At 42.3% G+C, this 25,537-nt stretch overlaps 1 protein-coding gene across 2 annotated transcripts in view; it reads right to left on the reverse strand.

Moving 5' to 3' along the window:
* PDHA1 (pyruvate dehydrogenase E1 subunit alpha 1) overlaps nucleotides 1–25,537 on the reverse strand; it is a 59,010-nt gene that overhangs the window by 26,163 nt on the left and 7,310 nt on the right. For both annotated transcript variants that reach the window (XM_033949381.1, XM_033949382.1), the window contains 5 exons: nucleotides 21,945–22,013; nucleotides 20,845–21,018; nucleotides 14,888–15,014; nucleotides 13,918–14,009; nucleotides 11,417–11,509 (listed from right to left, as the gene is read on the reverse strand). In XM_033949381.1, the coding sequence (XP_033805272.1) occupies nucleotides 11,417–11,509; nucleotides 13,918–14,009; nucleotides 14,888–15,014; nucleotides 20,845–21,018; nucleotides 21,945–22,013 (555 nt within the window). The remainder of the gene's footprint in view (nucleotides 1–11,416; nucleotides 11,510–13,917; nucleotides 14,010–14,887; nucleotides 15,015–20,844; nucleotides 21,019–21,944; nucleotides 22,014–25,537) is intronic.

A 25,537-nucleotide genomic window follows, 5' to 3' on the forward strand; every position in this document is an offset into this window, starting at 1 on the left:
GGAGTCGGGACCGCCAAGAGGTAGCAGCAGGACACCGGTATAAGCTTGTACATGATGGGGGGGGGGTCGGGAAGCTGTGGGGGTGCGAGCGGTCCTTCAGGGTGGGGGTGCAGGTGGGAGTGCGTGCGAGCGGTCCTTCGGGGTGGGGGTGCGAGCAGTCCTGCGGGGGGGGGGGGTGAATCGGACGTCGGGGGGGCATCAGGCTTTCAGGGTGGGGACAGGACTTCAAGGGGGAGAGGAGAGTCGGGGCGGGCGAAAGAAGAGTCGGATGGCGACGGGAGAGTCGGGCAGCATGCGCGGTATACGGGTGTGCGCGGTATATAAAAATTTCTGTACATAAATTTGTGTTTTTCGCGCGCTATACCCGTGTGCGCGTTTTACACGGGTGCACATTATCTACGTGAAAATACGGTACTTGTAGTGATACCGTACATAGTGATGCTGCCATCTAGTGTTTTAAAAGCAAACTGCAAATCTGTATCTGATCTGTACGGTATGTGGAGGATGCTGTTTTCTAACAGATTTGAAAGCTGATTTCAAGTTCAAACTTTACAAGTGTACATTTACCGTGTTACAGACACATTTCCAAAAACGTTAGCTTGCCATGTAAAAGGTAAATAAAAATTGGCATGCAAATCCTTTAAACCAGATTGTTAACTGTAAAATCAAAAATCTGGTTTAAAGGATTTGCATGCCAATTTTTATTTACCTTTTACATGGCAAGCTAACGTTTTTCTCTCCATACTGTTAAGATGGTAACCGCCCATCCCCCTGATTCTCTTGTGCCATTTTGATTCCCCCCTCTGATGCCCTCTGTATCATTTTAAAAGATCACCCCCCCCCCCCCCACCCAGGATACCCTAGTGCCATTTTTTATTCTTTTACCCTTAGGCATGGCCACAAAAAGAAAAAGCTACTCTGTGGAGTACAAGAGGAGAATCGTGGAAGATTCTTGGGACCAAAATCTTGCTGCTTTCTGCAAAGAAAAAATGTTGAATATACGATTGCTCCGCAAGTGGCAAGCAGAGTATGGTAAACTAGTTGAACAAGTGGAAAAGGGAAATTCTAACAAACGCAAGTGTGGATCAGGTCAGAAACCAATATTTTCTGAGCTGGAAGATCTGATCTGTGAATGGGTTGTTGACAGGAGAACAAAGGCTTTGGTTGTGAATAGGGCTCATATTCAAGAATTCGCCCTTGCAATGGCGCCACAGTTTAACATAGCCTCTGAAAATTTCAAAGCATCACAACACTGGCTGGATAATTTCCTTCAGAGAAGTGAATTGTCTTTAAGAAGATCCACGACATTGTTTAGGCTGGAAGATGCTCAAGTGATTAAGCGAGCACTTGCATTCAAGTCCTTTATTGATGAGATTGACTTCTCTAAATACAAGCTTTCCAACATGATTGCTATGGATGAAACTGCAGTGTTTATGGGCCAATCATCTCAAACAACAATTGAACAGCGGGGTGCCTCCTCAGTGTACATTCCCTCCACTGCTTATGAAAGTACACGTGTGACCTGTATTTTGGCAATTCGTCTGGATGGCACTAAAGTCCTACCTCTAATAATTTCTAAGGGCAAGAAGGAAAAGATTGAACGTGTTTCAGGAATTTTTGTCCTTGAAACTGAAAAAGCCTGGGCCACACAAGCTGTTATAAGAAAGTGGGTAGATTTAATGCTGCCACTTGTTATGCGAGGAGGTCAAAGAGGTCTGCTAGTCTGGGATGCAGCTAGCACTCACCGTGCTAAAGATATGAAGTCATTTCTTCATGAAAGAAAAATAGATCAAATAATGATTCCTGCGGGAATGACGGCCTATCTCCAGACCCTTGATATTGCAATCAACAAGCCATTCAAGGACAATCTGCGCATGGAAATTAATGACTACACTGAAAATAGAATGGAGAGAAATCAGCGTGGAAACTTTGTGAAACCTAAACTGCAAGAGGTTGTGACTTGGGTGAAGAATTCATGGGATAAAATCACTGACAGTTGCATTGAACATGCATTACGAGCAAGCTACCTTGATAAGAAGTACTCATTTGAGGACACTACTATTGCTAAACATGAGAGATTTGGTCCACTGATTGTGAAAGAAATGGAGTCCCAAGTAATTGACCTGGAACCTCAGGGTGTGAGTTATTATGATGATGTTCCAGAAGATGATGACTTGATTGTCATTGATTAAATGTGTAAATGTATCATACTGTAAACTGTTATACAGTAAATGTTTTTCTGGTTTGTGATACAGTTTTTTCTGGTTTGTGATACAGCTTTTCTGGTTTGTGATGACCTGTACCATATACAGGTAATAAATGTCTTTTTTTCAGCAATAAATGTGTACTGTATTCTTCTTCATGGAAAAATAAGACATCCCCCTGAAAATAAGACCTTGTGCATATTTTGGAGTTTTTAAAAATATAAGACAGTGTTATATATTCGGGGAAACAGGGTATGTGTCCCAACTCCTAAAAGGGTCAAGCTGGAAAACATAAGGACAGTGTCTCACAAACTTTGTGAAGCTGCGGCACACAATGTGGCAGTGGCTTGAGGGCATCTAGAAGTGCACCGGCATCGATGTGATGACATCATGCACAAATGTGACTTCATCATATCAACGTCTGCGCATGCACAAAGGCTCTCTAGATGGGGCCCTGAGCTGCCAGTGGACAGTCCTGGAAAGGAAGAGGCGCTGATGCCTGTTGACAGCCTACAGGATACACCTCTCCTCTTCTCCTGTGTCTCGCGGCACACCTGGAATTTCGAGCGGCCCGCAGCACATAGTTTGCAATACACTGCCTTAGGATAAAAGGTCTTTCCCTTTTCAGGTCCAAACCTATAGGACTGTAGCCCAGACATCTGTTTATATTTTCTTTTTTTTCCTTATTTTTTATTTTCAAATTTTACAGAAAGTGTGCAACATATTAAAATACAATTGATGAATACACAATATCGCTTTTATATCTAATACATCATATTCTAAAATATATTTTTTTCCCCTCTCCCTCCCCCCACCCTTCTATTACTTTTCATTCATACATTACATATTGTATAATATATTATAACATATTATGTAAAAATTATTTTCATTACCCCCCTCTATGTGTGTCACAAAAAAGATATTTAAAAGAAGAAAAGAAGAAGAAAAATCCTACTATTTATTCATTACAGTATTTTGTCAATGGCCCCCATATTTTTATAAATTTAGTATACAGTGGTGCCTCACACAACGAACTTAATTGGTTCCAGGAGCAAGTTTGTTATGTGAAACGTTCGTTATGTGAAACGCGTTTTCCCATAGGAATACATGTAAAAAAAAATAATTCGTTCTGCAGCATAAAATATGCTAAGATGACATAAAAAAAGATAAATTTTTGGTTATTATTTTTATTTAGATACATCTAAAAACATAATTGTTTTTTAAAACAACACACATTTTTTAAATTTAAAGACAGACTAAGTAGAGTCTAATTTTACAGTGAGAGAGGGCAGAGTCTCAGCGGCAAAAACTGGGACTTAACTGTTCATTTTTTTTTTTTTCTACCGTGTTTCCCCGATGATAAGGCAGGGCCATCAAATAAGACAGCCCCCCCTTTTTAGAAAAAAATGTAAAATATGCACCCCCCCGCAAATAAGCCACCCACCGATACCTGCGCTTACCCGAATCGGGTGGTACGGTGGGTGACTCCGTGTGGTCCCTGGCACCCCCGACACGATCGGGGCCAGAGGGAGCTCAAGCCCTCTTGCCCCCCCGACTCCCCGACACGATCGGGGCAAGAGGGAGCCCAAGCCCTCTTGCCCCCCGACTCCCCGACACGATCGGGGCAAGAGGGAGCCCAAGCCCTCTTGCCCCCCCGACTCCCCGACACGATCGGGGCAAGAGGGAGCCCAAGCCCTCTTGCCCCCCCCGACTCCCCGACACGATCGGGGCAAGAGGGAGCCCAAGCCCTCTTGCCCCCCGACTCCCCGACACGATCGGGGCAAGAGGGAGCCCAAGCCCTCTTGCCCCCCCGACTCCCCGACACGATCGGGGCAAGAGGGAGCCCAAGCCCTCTTGCCCCGCCGATTCCCCAACTCCCCGACAATATCGGGCCAGGAGGGAGCCCAAGTCCTCCTGGCCACGGCGACCCCCTAACCCCACCCTGCACTACATTACGGGCAGGAGGGATCCCAGGCCCTCCTGCCCTCGACGCAAACCCCCCCTCCCCCCAACGACCGCCCCCCCCCAAGAACCTCCGACCGCCCCCCCAGCCGACCCGCGACCCCCCTGGCCGACCCCCACGACACCCCCAACCCCCTTCCCCGTACCTTTCTGTAGTTGGCCGGACAGACGGGAGCCAAACCCGCCTGTCCGGCAGGCAGCCAACGACGGAATGAGGCCGGATTGGCCCATCCGTCCCAAAGTTCCGCCTACTGGTGGGGCCTAAGGCGCCTGGGCCAATCAGAATAGGCCCGGGAGCCTTAGGTCCCTCCTGGGGGCGGGGCCTGAGGCACATTGGGCCCATGTGCCTCAGGCCCCGCCCCCAGGAGGGACCTAAGGCTCCCGGGCCTATTCTGATTGGCCCAGGCGCCTTAGGCCCCACCAGTAGGCGGAACTTTGGGACGGATGGGCCAATCCGGCCTCATTCCGTCGTTGGCTGCCTGCCGGACAGGCGGGTTTGGCTCCCGTCTGTCCGGCCAACTACAGAAAGGTACGGGGAAGGGGGTTGGGGGTGTCGTGGGGGTCGGCCAGGGGGGTCGCGGGTCGGCTGGGGGGCGGTCGGAGGTTCTTGGGGGGGGGCGGTCGTTGGGGGGAGGGGGGGTTTGCGTCGAGGGCAGGAGGGCCTGGGATCACTCCTGCCCGTAATGTAGTGCAGGGTGGGGTTAGGGGGTCGCCGTGGCCAGGAGGACTTGGGCTCCCTCCTGGCCCGATCGTGTCGGGGAGTCGGGGGGGCAAGAGGGCTTGGGCTCCCTCTTGCCCCGATTGTGTCGGGGAGTCGGGGGGGCAAGAGGGCTTGAGCTCCCTCTTGCCCCGATCGTGTCGGGGAGTCGGGGGGCAAGAGGGCTTGGGCTCCCTCTTGCCCCGATCGTGTCGGGGAGTCGGGGGGGGGCAAGAGGGCTTGGGCTCCCTCTTGCCCCGATCGTGTCGGGGAGTCGGGGGGGGCAAGAGGGCTTGGGCTCCCTCTTGCCCCGATCGTGTCGGGGAGTCGGGGGGGCAAGAGGGCTTGAGCTCCCTCTTGCCCCGATCGTGTCGGGGAGTCGGGGGGGCAAGAGGGCTTGGGCTCCCTCTTGCCCCGATCGTGTCGGGGAGTCGGGGGGGCAAGAGGGCTTGGGCTCCCTCTTGCCCCGATCGTGTCGGGGAGTCGGGGGGGGCAAGAGGGAGCCAGGCGGAGAGAGGGCAGTTAAGCGCAGTGCCTGCGCGGAAGGATGCAGCTCGGGCGACTTCGTTGTGTGAAACGAAGTTCGTTGTACGAATCAAGACATAAAGTTCGTTGTGCGCAGCGTTCGCTGTGCGAGGCGTCCGTTATGCGAGGCACCACTGTATGTCCCTTTTTGTATTGCTATTGTTCTTTCCATTTTAAATATATGACATATTGTATTCCACCAAAATGTATAATTTAGGTTATTATAATTCTTCCAATTATTGGTTATATGCTGAATGGCAACCCCAGTCATAATTAATAAAAGCTTGTTATTTTCTGGTGAAATTTGACTTTTTTTTCTCATCATTATTCCAAATAATACTGTATCATATGATATTGCAATATGATTTTCCATCAATTTATTAATTTGTGGCCAAATTGAATTCCAAAAAGTTTTAATGTAGGGACAATGATATAGTAAGTGATCTAATGTCCCTGGTTCCAGATTACAGTGCCAGCATTTATTGGACTTAGAACTGTCTAATTTTTGCAAACGTGTAGGGGTCCAAAAAGCTCTATGTAATAAAAAGAACCAAGTTTGTCTCATAGATGCTGACACTGTACATCCCATTCTCCAAGACCAAATTAGTGGCCATTGAGATGCATTAATTTGATGCTTAATCTCAATGCTCCAAATATCTCTTAGACCATTTTTTGGTTTTTTATTCAAATATCCAGATATTAATTTATACCACAATGCAGCTTGATGTCCTAGGAAGTCTGCTTGAAAACATAAGAACTTTAAACTATATTGATTATTCTTTTTTTTTTTTGTATTATTTTTTATTTTCAAATTTTACATAAAGTGTACAATATATTAAAATACAATTGATAAATATACAATATCACTTTTATATCTAATACATTATATTCTAAAGTATAATTTTCTCCCTCTCCCTCCCCCTACCCTTCTATTACTTATATTCATATATTGTATGTTGTATAATATATTATAACATATTATGTATAAATTATTTTCATTACCCCCCCTTTATGTGTGTCACAAAAAAGATATTTAAAAGAAGAAAAGAAAAAGAAAAATTCTGCTATTTATTCATTACAATATTTTGTCAATGGCCCCCATATTTTTATAAATTTTGTATATGTCCCTCTTTGTATTGCTATTGTTCTTTCCATTTTAAATATATGACATATTGTATTCCACCAAAATGTATAATTTAGATTGTTATGATTCTTCCAATTATTGGTTATATGCTGAATGGCAACCCCTGTCATAATTAATAAAAGCTTATTATTTTCTGGTGAAATTTGACTTTTTTTTCTCATCATCATTCCAAATAATATTGTATCATATGATATTGATACATGATTTTCCATTAATTTATTAATTTGTGGCCAAATTGAATTCCAAAAAGTTTTTATATAGGGACAATGATACAGTAAGTGATCTAATGTCCCTGGTTCCAGATTACAGTGCCAGCATTTATTGGACTTAGAACTATCTAATTTTTGCAAACGTGTAGGGGTCCAAAAAGCTCTATGTAATAAAAAGAACCAAGTTTGTCTCATAGATGCTGACACTGTACATCTCATTCTCCAAGACCAAATTAGTGGCCATTGAGATGCATTAATTTGATGCTTAATCTCAATGCTCCAAATATCTCTTAGACCATTTTTTGGTTTTTTATTCAAATATCCAGATATTAATTTATACCACAATGCGGCTTGATGTCCTAGGAAGTCTGCTTGAAAACATAAGAACTTTAAACTATATTGATTATTCAATGTTTTCCATTCAGGGAACCCAACCTGAATGGCCTGCTTCAATTGCAACCATTTAAAACTTTGTGTTTTACTAAGACCAAATCTATGTTGCAATTGTGAAAAATCCAGCAGTTTACCTTCTGAAATAACGTCATCTAAAGATCTAATGCCTGCAATAATCCAGTTCTTCCAAAGGATTTGAGCTCCGCCAATTTTGATCTTGGAGTTTATCCATAGAGATTGATTTGTTGATTTGTTTATTGGGATAGGTGTTAATTTACTAATAAATCTTTTTTTTTTTTTCATTATATTTTTATTTTCAAATTTCATAAAAAGTGTACATAATAATAAAATATATTTGATACATGCATGGTATCACTTTTATATCTATCACAATGTATATCTGAATTTGATTTTCCCCTTCACCCTCCCCCCACCCCTTCACCACTTTAATATAATATTTTCAAATTTTATAAAAGTATATAACATATTAGAATACAATTGATAATTATTCAATAATATATTTATATCTAATGCAATATATTCTGGATAAATTTTATTCATTTTCCCTCCCCCCACCCTTCTATTATCCCTTAATCATTTGTTACATTTTGTATCATATATTATAATATATTATATCTAAATTGTTTTCCTTACCCCCCCCTATATGTGTGTCATAAGAAGATCTCTAAAAGAAGAAAGGAAGAAAAAGTATTCTATTATTTAATCATTACAGTATTTTGTCAATGGCCCCCATATTTTTATAAATTTATTATATGTCCCTTTTTGTATTGATATTGTTCTTTCCATTTTAAAAACATGGCATATTGTATTCCACCAAAATGTATAGTTTAGGTTGTTGTAATTTTTCCAATTGTTAGTTATATGTTGAATGGCAACCCCTGTCATAATTAATAAAAGTTTATTATTTTCTGGTGAAATTTGACTTTTTTTTCTCATCATTGTTCCAAATAAAATTGTATCATATGATATTGCAATATGATTTTCCATTAATTTATTAATTTGTGGCCAAATTGAATTCCAAAATATTTTAATATAAGGACAGTAATATAATAAATGATCTAATGTCCCTGGTTCTAGATTACAGTGCCAGCATCTATTAGACTTAGAACTGTCTAGTTTTTGTAAACGAGTAGGGGTCCAAAAAGCTCTATGTAATAAAAAGAACCATGTTTGTCTCATAGATGCTGACACTGTACATCCCATTCTCCAAGACCAAATCAGTGGCCATTGAGATGCATTAATTTGATGTCCAATCTCAATGCTCCAAATGTCTCTTAGACCATTTTTTGGTTTTTTATTCAAATATCCAGATATTAATTTATACCACAATGCGGCTTGATGTCCCAGGAAGTCTGCTTTAAAGCATAAGAACTTTAAACTATATTGATTGTTTAATGATTTCCATTCAGGGAACCCAACCTGAATGGCCTGCTTCAATTGCAACCATTTAAAACTTTGTGTTTTATTAAGACCAAATCTATGTTGCAATTGTGAAAAATCCAGCAGTTTACCTTCTGAAATAATATCATCTAGAGATCTAATTCCTGCAATAATCCAGTTCTTCCAAAGGATTTGGGTTCCGCCTACTTTGATCTTGGAGTTTATCCATATGGATTGATTAGTTGATTTATATATTGGGATGGGTGTTAATTTATCAATAAATCTTAACGTTTTCCAAGTATCCATTAATATTTTGTTTTCTCTGTATCTTCTAGGCATGTTAATACTTGGAAGGTGAACTAAATTTAGGGGAAACATAAGGCGCCATTCCAAATATAACCAATCTGGTACATTATCTATAAGTTCTGGGAGGATCCAATACATACCCTGACGTAGAATATAGGCTTGATGGTACCTATAAAAATTTGGAAAATTTACCCCTCCCTCCTTAATTGATTTTTGCAAAGTTACTAAAGCTATTCTAGGTGTTCTACCAAGCCAAAGAAATTTCGTTAAAATGCTATTAAGCTTTTTATAAAAGGACCCCTGAAAATAAATAGGTATCATACTCATTTGGTAGCAAACCACAGGCAAGATCATCATTTTAATAGTTTGAACTCTCCCCCACCAAGAAATATGTAAGGGGTTCCATTGCTCACACAACTCCGTAACTTTTTTTAATACAAATTTTTCATTTTCTTTTACTGTATCTTCAATTGTATTTTTAACTTGAATGCCAAGATATTTAAATCCTTCTTCCTTCCATATGAAAAGCACTGTAAATTTTTTTAAAGTAAGGCTTTTAATTAATCTTGTTTTCGCCTTTTTGTAATTGGGTTTAATGCCTTTATCTAAATTACTGTTGTTTTGACTGCTGTGGTTATTTTTCTGTTGATTATGTATTTGGATGTTATGAACTGTATTTCCGAAGCCTGTTTGATGGCTGCAAATGAAATGAATCAAAAGTACCCCAAACCTCGTCAGACACTTAGGGCTATATTCACTAAGCAAACCGATCGTGTACCGATCGGTTTGCGACCACTTTATTATCAAATTTCCATCTGGCCTAATTCATTTACCTCCCCTGCGATCCGCTTGGAATCCGTGCATGCAAATGAGATGAAATGCATGCAAATTGGAAAGCGACCCAATTTACTACCCAAAATTTCGGATCCGACTGGGCTGGCTGCTCAATCCAAGAAGCGACTGCTGGAGACCAGTGGGCTATAGCCCTTTTCTGCCGCTTTTTTCTATGTTTTTTTTTTCTATGTTTTCTATGAAAACGTCTTTTCGACTCTCCAGCTCCACAGAAGCCCTGCTCTGCCCCATGTCTCCTGCCTGCTTACCCTGATCTTCCAGCCCTGCTTTCTGCCCTGAGCTCCTACTCTCTGCCACCTTCCCTGCAGTGTGAGCCCGCGGGTTTAAAACGGTGCTGCACACCGCATTGCAGCCCCGCTTTAAATCCTGACTCGCACTGCACTGAACCGCTGGCTCGCACTGCACTGAAGGCGACAGAGAGTAGGAGCTCAGGGCAGAAAGCAGGGCTGGAAGATCGGGGCGAGCAGGCAGGAGACACAGGGCAGAGCATTGTTTTGGCCAATCAGGGACTTCCCTAGACTCCGCCCTAAGGAAGTCCCTGATTGGCTGAGGTGCCCCGGCCACTCCAAAGGGAGGAGCCTGAGGCGCCTCAGCCAATCAGTGCCTTAGGCCTCTCCCCTACATCAGATGATGCGCCGGGGCCTAAAGCCCTATTGGGGTAGCGGCTGGCCGGAGAACAGGAGGAGGAGGACTTTCCTCCTCCTCCCGAAGATTTTCAGCAGCGTAGGAGCAGGAGGAGGGTCCAGGCATCCCGAAGATGGGAGCCTGCCTCAAGGAGCAGGAGGGTCCGGGCACCCCTCCTGCTCCCGAAGATGGGAGCCTGCCTCAAGGAGCAGGAGGGACCAGTCACCCCTCTTCCTCCCAACAATTGAAAAGGTACTGGGGTGGGTGGGCTGGGCCCGACTGCCTGTGCCAACCAGGGGTGGGTAGGGAGGGGGGAGGCCTAGGAGCAGGAGGGACTGAGCACCCCTCCTGCTCCCAACTTTGGGGTCGGGCGTTCCACGTCGGGGGGGGGGGGGGGGGGGGGCGTGCCGCGCTGCTTTTTTGTTTTCTGTTTTAACATTTTTAATGGCAGGAGGGAGTTGGCATCCGTCCTGCTTTTTTCTCGGGGGGGGGGGGGGGGCGCGACAGAGCAGAGCAGGGCAGGCAGGAGAGATCGCAGCCTGGGGGGGGTGTCGGGCAGATCTCTCTTGCCTGTTCCCGGACTCTCCTGCTCTCTGTTGCCATTCCCCACAGTGCAGGCCCACTCTAAAACCACAGGCTTGCACTGCAGGGAACGGCAGCAGAGAGCAGGAGAGTCCGGGAGCAGGCAAGAGAAATCTGTGCTGGGCTTTGCCCTGACAGCAGTGACAGGAGGCTGCTTCTCCTGTCACTACTGTCAGGGTGTGCGCATGAGCGGGGATCGCTCTGGCCGTGGGTAGGGGGCGTGTAGGGGCATGCTAACGATCGTCTCCATTTGCATGCAGGCCTTTACTGAATCAGTCGGCCAGCATGCAATATGAAACGGATCATGCACAGTTTGGAGGTTTAGTGAATCCTGGCCTTAAAGAGTTTCTTCCTCACCCACTCCTTCAAGTAGTACGATTGCCTCAGGGTTGCACTGTTAACTCCCTTTCCTGTCTTAATTTTCTCTTTTTCAAACCTCTTATTTACTTAATGGAAATACCAACTGGCAGTATATTAAGACTGAAATAAATACTGATGTATGGAGACAAAAGCTCACCTGATTAGCAGCACCATCACCATATAAAGTCAAGCAGATTTCATCATTCCCAAAATATTTACAGGCCAAAGCAATGCCTGCTCCAAGAGGCACCTACAACTCACGAAATAAAAGGAAAAGAAAAAAAAGAAACATCAGAACACATTTGTCATTGGGCATTTCATCTAGTCTTATACACGTTTCAAAAAATTTTGGGCCCAGAAACTTAAATGCAAAATAGAAAACATCATAATGAACAAAAATAGATGGAGAAATTAGATCTAACCAGCTAATTTTCTTTTGAGTCCCTCCAGACCAGTCCAAAGGCTTGGGTTTGCCCTCTTCTGCCAGCAGATGGAGACTGAGAACCACTGAACTAAATGACAACAACATTTAAGTATCCTGTTCCATCCCATACTATTTTGATTAACAAAGCAGTAGTAGGACCAGATGTTCCCCCAAATTCCAGGGAAAAAAAACCAAAAAAACAAACCAAAGCTATACTCTTAACTGAAGAATAGGAACAAATAAAAATGTAAAATATTTTTCAGACAATAGCTGAAGCAATGCAGGGCGAGTTTTGAACTATCTGGAGAGATTCAAAAGAGAATCAGCAGGTATGATCTAATTTCTCCTTATTTTGCCACCAGACCATTGCAGACACTTGGGAAGTACCAAACAAGGAACCACACAGGCCAGACCTCAAGATCTTAGCCCCCCCCAATCCACATTTTGTGAATCCTGAACATTCAACCTTTAGTGGAGTACAAAGGAGTGCAATTTTGACCAAGTAGCCGCTCTCCATATCTCACATGGTAGAACTGGACTGTGTTTCATTCTATGAGGGGCAAGCCTCATCTTGAGTGGGCCTTCAGAACTAGAGGAACTGATTGGACCCTCCGTATGGAGGCAGAAGCTATTGCCTCCTTGATCTAAAGGCCACCATTGCCTCCAAAACAGAAGTCTACCAGACAAAACCACCTCCATCCTTAAAAAAAAAAAGTAACACAAAGCTTTCTCAGCTTGAATCCTTTCCTCCTGCGATCTCATGTAACAGAAGAAAAGAAATGCACCGATTCCAATGAAAGAAGGACACTACCTTAGGAAGAAAGGAAGGAACCAGAAGAATCACCACCTTTTCATGAGATAAAACTAGGAAAGACTCTTGAAATGAAAAGGACTGGATCTCATAAATCCACTTCTCTGGACATGCAGCCACCAAGAACACTGTCTTCAATGTTAAGACCCTGAATGGTGGAAAGTTTAAGAGATTCAAAAAGCACATCTAGCATGTGATTCAGAACCCAGGGAAAACTACTAGGAGATCTCAACAACTTAATACCGCTTAGCAATCTTACTGTATCTACCTGAGATGACAGAAACAGCCCACAAAATCAAGCTGTAGCTAAGAGAGCACTATTTGCACTCTCAGAGAAACTAGGGGTCGGCCCCTTGTCCAAACCATCCTATTTGATTGGTCCTGAACCAACAAGCCATCCACTGTCAGTAATACTAGGGAATTCTCCTCTCACATCTGTATGATATTTCTGGACCAGAAACGTCTTGGCCAATCTGGTGCCACTAACACTACCAGATCCCAATGAGCTTCTATTCTTTCAATAATTCAGCCCAGCAAAGGCCACAGAGGGAAACCACATACAACAACCTTCATCAAGTTCACACCACCAGCACATCTATCCATTCTGTCCACAGATTTCTTGACTGAAAACATGAGAACTTTGGTGTTTCTGCTCAAAATTATAAGGTCCATCATAAGTGTTTCTCACTGCTGGGCCAATGAGCATGAAGGTATAAGGAAACAGAAAGGGAAATGATCTACTATATCCAACATGGAACAGAAGACAACAAGCAGATCATATCAAGAATAAAACCTTTTATTTAATCAAAATGCTCCCAGGAATAATGCCCGATGTGGCCTTGTTTCACTTGCAAGGCTACGTCAGAGGTATACAACCAGATGATGTCAAAAAAAGCTTCCACGAACGCTGAAGAAATAGACCCAGAACTATTTATTCAGCCCAATTAAAATTTACCTACACCAACCCCCCCTCTCCTGGAGACTGAAATATACTGACTTGTGGGATTGCATGAGGTACTTAAATGATGTTGTCACTAGTTCAGTGGCTCCATCTGCTGGGAGGAGAAGGCAATGCCAAGCATGAAGAACAGGTCTGGTGGGACAATAAGGAAGCATACTTTAAAGTTAGAGGTCAACCAAATTTTGGTTTGGGGTTCAGCTATGATTTCGGCTGACAATGCTGGTGCATTGTCAGCTGAAACCAAAACTCCCCTGCCCCTCTGTGATCAGTCTCCACCCACCAACTACAAGCTCCACCCTCCCACTATCTATCTCCCACCTTAAGCAGCCCTGGTGGTTTAGTGGCCTTTTCGGGGCAGGAGCAATCCTCCCTCACTCCTGTCTGTGCCAAGGGTTAATCTGAGGGAAAACAGTTTATAGGGATGGGTAAAAAGTCAGACTCCAGTATTTGTGTTCCCCTTACCTGGGCACCGACAATTCCATTGCCACCGTAGAAGTTCTTGGCATACATGTGCATTGATCCACCTTTTCCTTTGGCACAGCCTCCTTTTCGTCCTGAGAGTAAAGATAACCATTTATAAGGGGCATCAGTGATATGATCTAAGGATCATCACTCAGAGATGCAACCACTGAACTAAAGCTCCTGAAATTTATTTACAGAGAGGCACTAGGTAATGTCTCGTAATATATGCTGGCTTTTGTGTGTGTCATCTAAAGAGCAGAATGAGTTCATGCTCTTATTACGCATCAATCTAGCCAGTTTATTTACACATCCAACATTTCAGTCAGCATTACCCCTTAAGAGCTTCAGACTAAGGGCCTCTTTTACGAAGCCGATTACCGTGGGCCCCATTAGTAACTACCCTGAAGCCTGTACGGATCTAAAGGGCTTTGGGCCTTTTGCTGCAAGGCAGCTTCTAGTGTGGCTTTGTAAAAGGGGAAGGGGGGGGAGGGATAAGCATCTAAAAAAAACTAGTGTGCAGAGGCTGGGAGTTCTGAATGTCCTGAATGACTGACAACTGGTGGTGGTTGGCTGCAGCTTGATGCCTTTCATCCACCTCCTCAGTGCTTCCTGTCCTGTCAGCACCCGAAGAAAACAGAAGCTGATGCGCACATCTTAAGAGCAGGGCTAAAGGAGCAATAGCTTGGCTCCGTAACTCATGCACATCAAACCTACGGCCAATCCTGTAAGTTTCTGAGAAATCCTGAGAGTCGACATTTCCCTTTACAGGTGGTTGTATGACGTCTAGAGTCAACTTAATGGCACCTTGAAACGCAGATTTACTTTGTCTCCAACTTGCGCAGTCTTGCTATCGCAGCCTGCTCGAGTCAAACAAGATCTTGTCTACCTTCTGATTCTAACACTTATGACCCTGCACAATGCTACTTAAAAAAAAAAAAAAATTATATTACTAATCGGGCATGGCACAAACCTGTGAGCTCAGCCAGGATCTCTTTGACAGATATTCCCCTAGTGTATGTGAAGCCATGAGCCCGATAGGCAGTAATCAAGTGGTCTGTAGGTTTTATACCAGCCTCAAGTCCAACACAGCAGGCTTCCTGTTTTGGAGAGCAAGGAAACAAAATGTCAACTCAATTTACACTAACATTCCGATTCTTGCCCAGAAATAGCTAAGAAGAAAAAAAAAAATAAATTTTAAATTGAATCAGGTTGGGCAGACTGGATGGACCATTCGGGTCTTTATCTGCCGTCATCTACTATGTTACTATGTAACATACTAAGGGCTCCTTTTACAAAGCCACGCTAGGGCCTTAACGCGCGGAATAGCGCATGCTAAATTTCCGCACGCGGTAGCCGCTACCGCCTCCTTTGGAGCAGGTGGTAGATTTCCGGCTAGCGCGCACTAATCCGGTGCGTGCGTTTAAAACCGCTAGCGCAGCTTTGTAAAAGGAGCCCAACTCTTCTCTTTCAAAGGGCTATTGTTTCTTTTGATCTTATTTTTAGGCTTCTTCCTTCCTTATGTTAATATTTTCTGGTTTTATACTTATGAAAGACTTAGGGCTAGATTCACTAAGCAAACTGAGCTTGTATCAATCGGTTTGCGACCCTTTTGCGACCCGATTTCCCTCCGACCCAATTCACTAATCTCTCCTCTGATCTGCTTCCGATCCGTGTATGCAAATGAAGGGAAACGGCATGCAAAGTAGGCAGGGATGTGATTCACTAAACAAATCTGGGACACCAACTGGGCTGGCCAATCAACAGAAGTGACCGGCAAAGAGATGGTCTGCGCATGCGTCTGGATCACTCAGTAGAAACATAGAAGATAACGGCAGATAAGGGCCATAGCCCATCAGGTCTGCCCACTCTACTTACCCACCCCCAAGTCTACTATCCTAGGGATCCCACTCCCGGTGACAGGTTCCCTTGGCTTAACCCTCTAAGGCACAGGTGTCAAAGTCGGTCCTCAAGGGCCACAATCCAGTCGGGTTTTCAGGATTTCCCCAATGAATATGTATTGAAAGCAGTGCATGCAAATAGATCTCAGGCATATTCATTGGGGAAATCCTGAAAACCCGACTAGATTCCGGCCCTCGAGGAGGGACTTTGACACCCCTGCTCTAAGGGATCCCACATGGGCATCTCATTTGCTCTTAAATTCTTGCACGCTGTTTGCCTCGATCACCTGCACCAGGAGCTCGTTCCAAGGATCAACCACTCTCTCGGTGAAGAAATATTTCCTGGTATCAACATGAAATTTCCCGCCCCTGAGTTTGAGCGGATGCCCTCTTGTGGCTGAGGGTCCTTTGAGAAAGAGAATCTCTTCTTCCATCTCGACACGGCCGGTAATATACTTAAACGTCTCGATCATGTCTCCTCTCTCCCTACGTTCCTCGAGTGAGTACAGCCGCAAATTTTTCAGCCTTTCCTCGTACGATAGATCCTTGAGCCCCGAGACCATCCTGGTGGCCATCCGTTGCACCGACTCTACTCTCAGCACATCTTTTCGGTAGTAGCGTTCTGTGCGGTCGGTGTGGGGTGTTCCTCCGATCGCCCCGATTTAAATATTACCCTGTAGTGAATTGGTCGGCCTACCACGGATCGGACATGGATCGGTCGCGATCGGGCAGGGTAGTGAATCTAGCCCAAAGTTCCTTTTTCAGAGAATTAGGCCTCCATGGCAATAAGGCGCATGATGATATTTCTATTTTAATTCCTTTAAAAGATTTAACTAATGATATTTTAAAACAAATTTCTTATATCATGACTGAGATAGAGCAATGGTCAATCAATTTTAAATTGAAACTCAATACAGAAGAGACTAAATTTTTTCTGGCTAGCCCTAAAGATAAAATAACCAGACCATCACTTTGTTTAAATGGTCATGATTACCCAATCTCAAAACCTATAAAAATATTGGGAGTCACACCTGATTCACAGCTAACCATGGTAGAACGTATCATATTGGTCTATTGATCACTCTCTCCTCAAAAATGGATTTCCTGTCCTATTAACCCTCTTTCTTCCTCCCCTCTTAAAGTCAATCAATTTGTACCTTTGTTTAATCTTTGTAAACCGCATAGAACTTCACAGTATTGCGGTATATAAGCTGTTATTATTATTATATATAGTGGTAAAGAAGTGCTTTTTTGCACTATGGAAATTAAAGACCATAAAAAAATATTTTAATCCACTATCCTTTAGATTATTGGTACAGGCACTAGTTTTGTCTATACTGGATTACTGTAATATTGTCTATTTGGGAGCACCAAAGAAAATCTTGAGAAGACAGAATAGTACAGAATACAGCTGCCCGATTGATATTTGGGTTGAAGAAAAAGACATTAGTCCGTACTGCTACATTGGCTCCCGATAGAAGCACGAGTGCTATTCAAATTTTCTTGTATCTGTTTTAAGTTGATTTGGGGAACTGCCCCAACTTACCTTTTAACTCATTTTGCGTTATATAGCCCAATGAGGATAACTAGGAGTTCTAATCTATTTGCCTATCCAAAAATTAATGGCTGCAGATACAAGACTTTTTTGGATAGGACCCTTGCGTTCCAGGCAAGTAAGCAGCAGTCTTGGTGGTGTAATTGTATCGGTGGAGTCATGTTGTCTTACAGTGCATTTCGAAAAGTAATTAAAACAGCGCTGTTTGATAAATTCATTTCCTAAACGTGGAGTCTGTCAAAGGGGAAAATACCCTCCAGGGATTCAAGACAAAGTTAGACAAGTTCCTGCTGAACAAGAACATGCACTGGTATGACTAGCCTCAGTTAAGGCGCTGGTCTTTGACCAGAGGGCCGTCGTGTGAGCGGACTGCTGGGCATGATGGACCACTAGTCTGACCCAGCAGCAGCAATTCTTATGTTCTTATACTATGGTTAACAAAATTTTATACTGAACATAGTTAAGAAATTGTTGAATTTTTAATTAATTGTATTTCGCTGATTGTCCAGCCTTCTTCTGTGTAAACCGTCTAGAAATTGTTTGATTATGGCGGTATAGAAGAATAAAGTTACGTTATGTTTTATGTTATAGAAGAGTTGTTTCTGCTGAACACAGCTGTGCTCTGATTCTTTTCAATTCATAATTCTACACAGTGGCTGAGTAGGAAGAAGCATCAAAACCTGCAAACAGATTTGAGTTCTAAGGCATGGCGTTTTAAAAATCCAAGTAAAATGACAACTTTGGACATTCTTTCCAACCAATTTGGAGAGAGGCTGTAGGTGTGCGACAAATTTTTATTCATTTTTATTATGTATATCTAATCTAATACATGATTTATTGATTGCACTAATACCAAAGAGGTTCAAGACGATTTACAATAGCAAGAAACCATATATAATCTATGGGAAAATACATAGACCAGTCAATTCACATAGAATCACATTAAAACAAGATATCCTAGGCAGTATCATTTAAGAAAAAAGTCTTCAATTTTTTGTGAAAACTCAAATAACTGAATTCAATCCTTATTTGCAATAGTAAATTGTTCCACAGCTTTAATAAATGAAGAGTTAAACTGACATTTAAATCATATACCTTTAGTTTGCGGGTAGTGCAGTAGAAGTATACCACTTTACGTAACGAAAAATTTATTACGATAGGAAAAGGTTAAGAGCTGGTCAAAACACTCACATTAATGACACAAAGATAGCCAGTCACTATAAACTTAAATGTAAAAAAAAAATTGCATATCTCGATTATATCTGTTTTATAGCATTTTTTGAAGAAAATCTTGCTTCAAAAAGAATCAATTTGAAGAGACGTCAGAAGCAGCACTCACACGAGAAGCTCATTCACCCACTGAGTAAAATTTAGCTCATCTGCTCAGCAAATTTAATTTCAGCTTTGTTAGTTCGATCATAACTTTGCATTCACTTCACTTTAAATGATTTCAAGTGTTCTAACATAAATCCATTGCAGATATGCAGGTTTCTCTAATGTCTGTGGCAGGGCAGGCCAGTCGGGTTTTCAGGATACCCACAATGAACATAACACATTGAAAAATTCCCCTCTAAAATCTCAAAAGGCAGGTGTTTGTATGCAAAAATGCAGTCCTTAACACTGCTCACCTATCTGCGGGTAAGCCTATGTGCACGGTTTCACTAGACAAGCCTATCTGCACATTCTTTTTTTTTTTTTTTGTAAATAATTTTTATTCTTTTTTAAATTCTTACATCAAGTGAAATACATGTATTACATTCAATTATGAAGAAACACTTGAAATTATCAATAAATGTTCTTACATTGTAAATTAAAGAAACCCTTTATCAAAATTTTATATCATATTATTATTACAATATTTTTCCCTTCCCTACCCCCTCTATATGTTCTATACATGTGTTATGATATCTGATCAGTAGAATAATTAAATGGTCCCTGAAGCTATGGTTTGGGTGGGGAGTAGGTTTATGCACAGGTTTTTGCATTTCCGTGCTTAAATTTACATAGGAAAATTACTGAACATAAGAATTGCCGCTGCTGGATCAGACCAGTGGTCCATCGTGCCCAGCAGCCCCCTCACACGTCAATGATCAGTGCCCTAACTGAGACTAGCCTTACCTGCGTATGTTCTGGTTCAGCAGGAACTTGTCTAACTTTGTCCTGAATCCCTGTAGGGTGTTTTCACCTATAACAGCCTCCGGAAGAGCGTTCCAGATTTCTATCACTCTCTGGGTGAAGAAGAACTTCCTTCCATTTGTACGGAATCTATCCCCTTTTAACTTTAGAGAGTGCCCTCTCGTTCTCTCTACCTTGGAGAGGGTGAACAACCTGTCTTTATCTACTAAATCTATTCCCTTCATTATCTTGAATATTGAAAATAGGAGGGGAAGATTTGTTCACACTTTAAGAACAGCCATACTGGGTCAGACCAATGGTCCATCTAGCCTAAAGAGCAACAAGATTCCGGAATCATAAACAGTATCAATGTTCCACGCAGAGGTTGGACTTTTCCTCCAGGAACTTGTCCAAGCCTTTTTTAAACGCAGCTACACAAACCACTGTTGCCATATCCTCTGGTAACAAGTGCCAGAGCTTAACTATCCATTGAGTGCAAAGCTATTTCCTCCTATTTGTTTTAAAGTTATTTCCAAGTAACTTCAACCAGTGTCCCCTAGTCTTTACTTTTCCCAACCCAATTTTCAAAGTGGGAATTTTACCTTTGAAACAAAAATAAAATGTGTGGAAAAGTACCTATAGAAACTCTCTACAAGAATTCTTGAGAAGGGATTGACTTTATATTTAGGTGTACTGATTAAAAACTGAGCCCTCAACGTACACAGATTCTGCAGCTGCCAGCACAAGAAAATTAATGGTGAAAAGCTGTTAAATGTAGATGATTTATTTTCAAAGAAGTTTGCAAGATCTATACAAGAGTGATGGGAGCAACCAATATGAATTATCCCAAGATACATATAGGGTTTTCAATGGGTGTTGGTGGGGTGGTCAATTTGCTGAATTTTCTTTTTTACTTATGTATTTTTTTACTGTATTATTCTATGATATAGTGTGGTAAACTGTTTTGGGTCCCCTTGAGGAAGGTGGTATAGAAATAGGACAGATCATTAACAAAAGCAGAGATGAACCCAGTATCAACATAATAATTTGCAATATACAAGGATCATGCTTCTACACATCAGAGGTTTTTGAAGGACAGAACTGATGGTCCAAATCCCATTTCTCCCACTGACACTTATGTGACCTTGGGCAAGTCATTTCACCCTCCTGTCTCAGGTACAAAAGATGGTAAAGCCCTCTGGGATAGAGAAATATATACTGATCCTGAATGCAACTTGTCTTAAGAATGCTTTTGGAAAGGTGAGCGATTAGATCTAAACTCAAAATCCAAGCACACTTTTCTTAATTATTATTCAGTATATTCTAACATTGTGTTCTCAGAATAAGCTGCACACCCACCTGCCCATCATATAAGTGGCAGAAGCCTCGAATAATTTTTTGCTTGTACAGCTGGTCCGATTTCAGTTCCATGCGTCGGATGGTCTGCATGCTCCTGTAGAACTTCAGCCCCTCCTCTCGGGTGAGTACAGCTTGGGAAGGAGGGCCCTCCTCCAGGCGGTGAAGGTCGCATTTCTACAAAAGTGATCATTCTGTGTGCCACACTTTTAAATGTACAATTACAACTTCCACGTCAAGAAGGAAAGCAGGATCAGAAAACGAGTCTTTGCTATAAATCCCTTCAGAACAAGGTACCCAAAAGGAAAACTGTTTGAGCTGTTAATGTCAATGAATTGAGGGATGAATAAAACTAAAAGTTAACTTTATACTCAAGACAGCTGACCAGAGTGGACATGTTTCTAACAGTATGGTACTATGCATTCTTCGCCAAGGGCAGTAGGCAAGCCACAAATAAAGACATGCCCTTAGCACACCAGCTCATGATAATATCAAGTCCTCTTTACTTTGAAGCTAACACTGGAAAAAAAAAATGTGCACCATCAATGACATCTCTGGGTAACAAAATGGCCATGTCGGCCAAACTTTACATTACTGCTATACATATTAAAAAGGGAAGATAGGTTAGGCTGACTGAAAAGCGGTGTTTTTGCAGCACTATGTAACCTATGAGACAACTACAAAGGTGGTAGGTTTCCTTAAGCTAAAATACCTATGCTAGTTAACATTTCATAACTTGTTTCTATGGATTTCATTGACTCGTGCATCACAAGACCTGAAAAGCATTGCCCAAAGAGACCCAATACAGCTTTCTGCACAAGTACTGCATCAAGACTAGGCTAAGTGTTATTGATACACTGAGTAGATTCCTTCACTATGATATACAATCACTTTCAGGCACAAATCTTGATTGATTTTACAAGCTAGGCATTATCTACTATTTCTAGTTTAGCAGAAAGGAGGGTAATATGTGCTGTCTTCCAGTACCAGTGGTGGAGTTTCCCATCGATGTACAAACTGTTCACTAAGCCCGACTCATCTCCTAATATATCATTGTGACCACTACAAATTCAAACCTGCTTAAATGTATTTATTTCTCTTACCTTAATATCGAATGTTGCTTCACTTGCAAAGTCTGCATAATTACGTGAAGCCACCAACACACGCGCTGCCTTAAAGGAGAAAAGAAAAGCATGCAATGTCAGAAAAATTCATGCATCTCAGTAGGAAAGTTTTATTTCTGATAAATAATGACAGTGTACCAAGCCTGGCCTGCTGCTGAGGGGAAACTAATTAGATCAGTGGTTCTCACATCCAGGCTTTAGCACATCCACAATGAAGTTAACAAACATTTGCTAGATTAATCTGAGTATTCTAATGCTCCTGAAGCTCAGGCCTGTCATTGGGTTTTGTGGAATGGATCTGACAGCCACTGCAATAGATACAGGATGGCTGATAAATCTTCAGACTATTCTTAGTACTGCCTTTTGCTTCTAGATACCAAGGGTTAGAAGAATCTTGTGGTCTGAGTTACCCCAATAATCACCGACCAAGTTACTCACCACTGTACATGAAACACAACCAACATTCATGTTTTGGAAAAGCTGAACTTCTGGTTTAGCTTGACTTGTTTTATCAGAATAAACTTGCTGAGTAAAAACTGCAATGTGATCTGGCAACTAGAAGGCCAGGGTTTCATGGCATAGAACAACAAAAGCTTGGAATACCAATTATGTAAACACTGATGCCATCAATGGGTTCAGACAGGGACATGATAGAACAGGGACACTTGCTGCCCAGTTCAACAGTGCATGATGATATGAGGAGAGATGCTAAAATAATATATGAGGGTAAATCAAAAAGTAAAGGCAAAATTCATTGAACATTATCACTTTTCCACATAGTCCTCATGCAGACGACACATTTGTTGTATCATTCAACTAGCTTCTGCATTCCTGGAGAGAAGTTTTTCAGCTGTTCTCAAAGCCAAGTGAGCAATTCTTCCTTTACTTCATCATGCTTTGTATTTTGCTCTCTGGGTCGCAGTGAAGCACCCATGTCTCGTCGCCAGTGACAATTCTCTCCAGAATACTCGGATCTTCTTCATACCATCTCAGTAACTGGAAAACAACCTCCACATGCTGTTGCTTGTGCAGATCAGTAAGCTGTTTGGGAATCCATCGTGTGCAGACTTTCCTGTATCCCAGGGGTGTCAAAGTCCCTCCTCGAGGGCCGCAATCCAGTCGGATTTTCAGGATTTCCCCAATGAATATGCATGACATCTATTTGCATGCACTGCTTTCATTGTATGCTAATAGATCTCATGCATATTCATTGGGGAAATCCTGAAAACCCGACTGGACTGCAGCCCTCAAGGAGGGACTTTGATACCCCTGCTGTATCCTAAGTCATCATGCATTATGGCAAATGCAGATCCATAGCTTATATCCAAATTCACAGCCAATTGAGACACTGTTATATGTCGGTCTTCTCTAATCAAGGCATCCGCCTTGTCAATGTGCTCTTGTGAGTGCAATGTTGATGGGCGACCAGAACGACCTTCATCGGTTACATCTGTTCGACCCACTTTAAACCCTATTACTCACTCACAAACCTTTCATTGATTCAGGGTGCTATGTCCATACTGAGTCAATAGCAAATGGTGACTTTCCACAGGTTTCACTTTCTCTGCCCAAAGAAAGTGCATTACTGCATGTTGCTCTTCAATGGTGCAATCTTGCAATGGAGCATCCATGTTTTTGACCTCGTGGCTGCCACACGACTAAAGGCCGAGCGCTGCCCTGTGCATGGACAAACTATCCAACAGGCAATGTACAAGTACATTTGTTGCATTTCGCTAGCATAATTTAACAACTGCCTTTAACTTTTGATTCATCCGCATATATACATTAGTACGCTGATTGTCTGGACTAACCCCGGCAGAGAGCAGTCCAGATATTGGAAAATCCAGAAGACTGGACATTCCTTTTTGAAAAAAGCACCTACTTTTGAGCATTACATGATGAGCATTATTTTGTTGTTTTTAATAATAAATGGAGAAAAATAACAAACTATTTGTGATGTTATAACTTTTTTTTTTTTTTTACTGTATATCAAGCAGTGTGATAACTATGATACAGATATTGTGATAAAAAAATTAAAACAAAGAATGGAAGCAGTCTGGATAAATGGAGTTCAGATAATCAGCATCCTACTGTAATCACTTCTCTGGAAAGAAGACACAGAATAAGTTTCCGTTTAACCAGCTCTTCATCAGGAAAAACTCACCCTCTTTCCTCAGCATTTTTAGGAATTAGTATAAATCCTACTAAACTCAGAGCAGTCAGTTCTAGAATGAATGCTCTCTTTAACACATTAAGCTAAGATTCCTAACTGGGAATTTGTACATTGAGGCCTGGATTCTCAAACTGGTGCCGATTTTCTAGGCGCCCATACCTAAAACACCATCCAAACTTCATTTTTAACCAAGATTTAAGGCACATACCAGTGCCTAGAAAATCAGCAGCAGAATCACACCTACGTAGGTGAGATTCACACGAAAATAGGCGCCAGAAATGTAGGCCCGGAAAACTCTGGCCTACATTTCCGGCGCCTATCTTTTGCATCGGCATGATTGACATGCCAATATCGGCCCCGGTTTGAAAATCCAGGCCTGAATGGCCAACATTACACTTCCACTCCCAAAAAATTCTACTACAAAATCCTCTTCAACCTCTACTCTTAGCTCTTCTTATCCTAAGAAGAAACCACTTGTGGGTCAGGAATAGGTGCAAGTTACTTTACACCCTTTCTTTCTGAACATAACATAAAATTTTATTTCTTTCCCACAATACCTTGCACTTCAATGTGGGTAACAAGCAATAAAAGAAATTGTTTCTTGTACAGCGAATTACAAGTATAACTTACACAATTAATAAATGACAATCATAATTGAATATTTAAATGTTATACATTTAAAAAATTCTTAATCAGTTTTCTAAACTGGAGATAAGATGTAGAATTTAATAATAATAAAAAGAATGAATTTCTGATTCCCAGCTTGCTGCCTGGTAAGAAAGTAATCTACCCTGATGGATCCGCGTCTGAAACCGGACCACCTGCCTTGGCTGGAGGTTCCTTCGAGGTAGTGCGAGTGTGCTTCAACTTGGAAGACTTAGGCACTTTAATCACTACCGCTGGAACCGACTGCTGAGCTATCTGACCTGAGGAAACCTGAGGGGAAGATACAGCCGATGTCGTCGAAGAAAGAGCCGCTGCAAACGACGAAGGTCTGATGAGGCTCGAGGTGGAAGCAGTAGAAGCAGGAGGAACCTCGGTAGGAGTCGAGGCCGAGGTCGCCTTTGAAGTCGAGGGATCAATAGAAGATTCCATCTGGAAGAGTTTGTGCACCAAAATACAACGACGATTGAAAGCTCGAGACTGAAGCGTTTCACAACGCAGCCACGACCTAGGATGATGTTTCGGCCCAAGGCACTTGAGGCAGCGACGGTGTGAGTCCGTAAGAGAGATTGCGTGATGGCACTTGCCACACTTCTTGAATCCCGGGACAGGCCGGGACATAGAAGTGAAAATAGCTGCTGCAAAATCGAAACCCTCGGGCTGCGGCCGAGTGGCCTGTCCCAGAAAACGGACGGAAGAGGAAAAAAATATATATATTTTTTTAAACTGAAAATAA

The sequence above is a fragment of the Geotrypetes seraphini genome, chromosome 6 (assembly GCF_902459505.1).
Source record: "Geotrypetes seraphini chromosome 6, aGeoSer1.1, whole genome shotgun sequence".
NCBI classification, from domain to species: domain Eukaryota; kingdom Metazoa; phylum Chordata; class Amphibia; order Gymnophiona; family Dermophiidae; genus Geotrypetes; species Geotrypetes seraphini.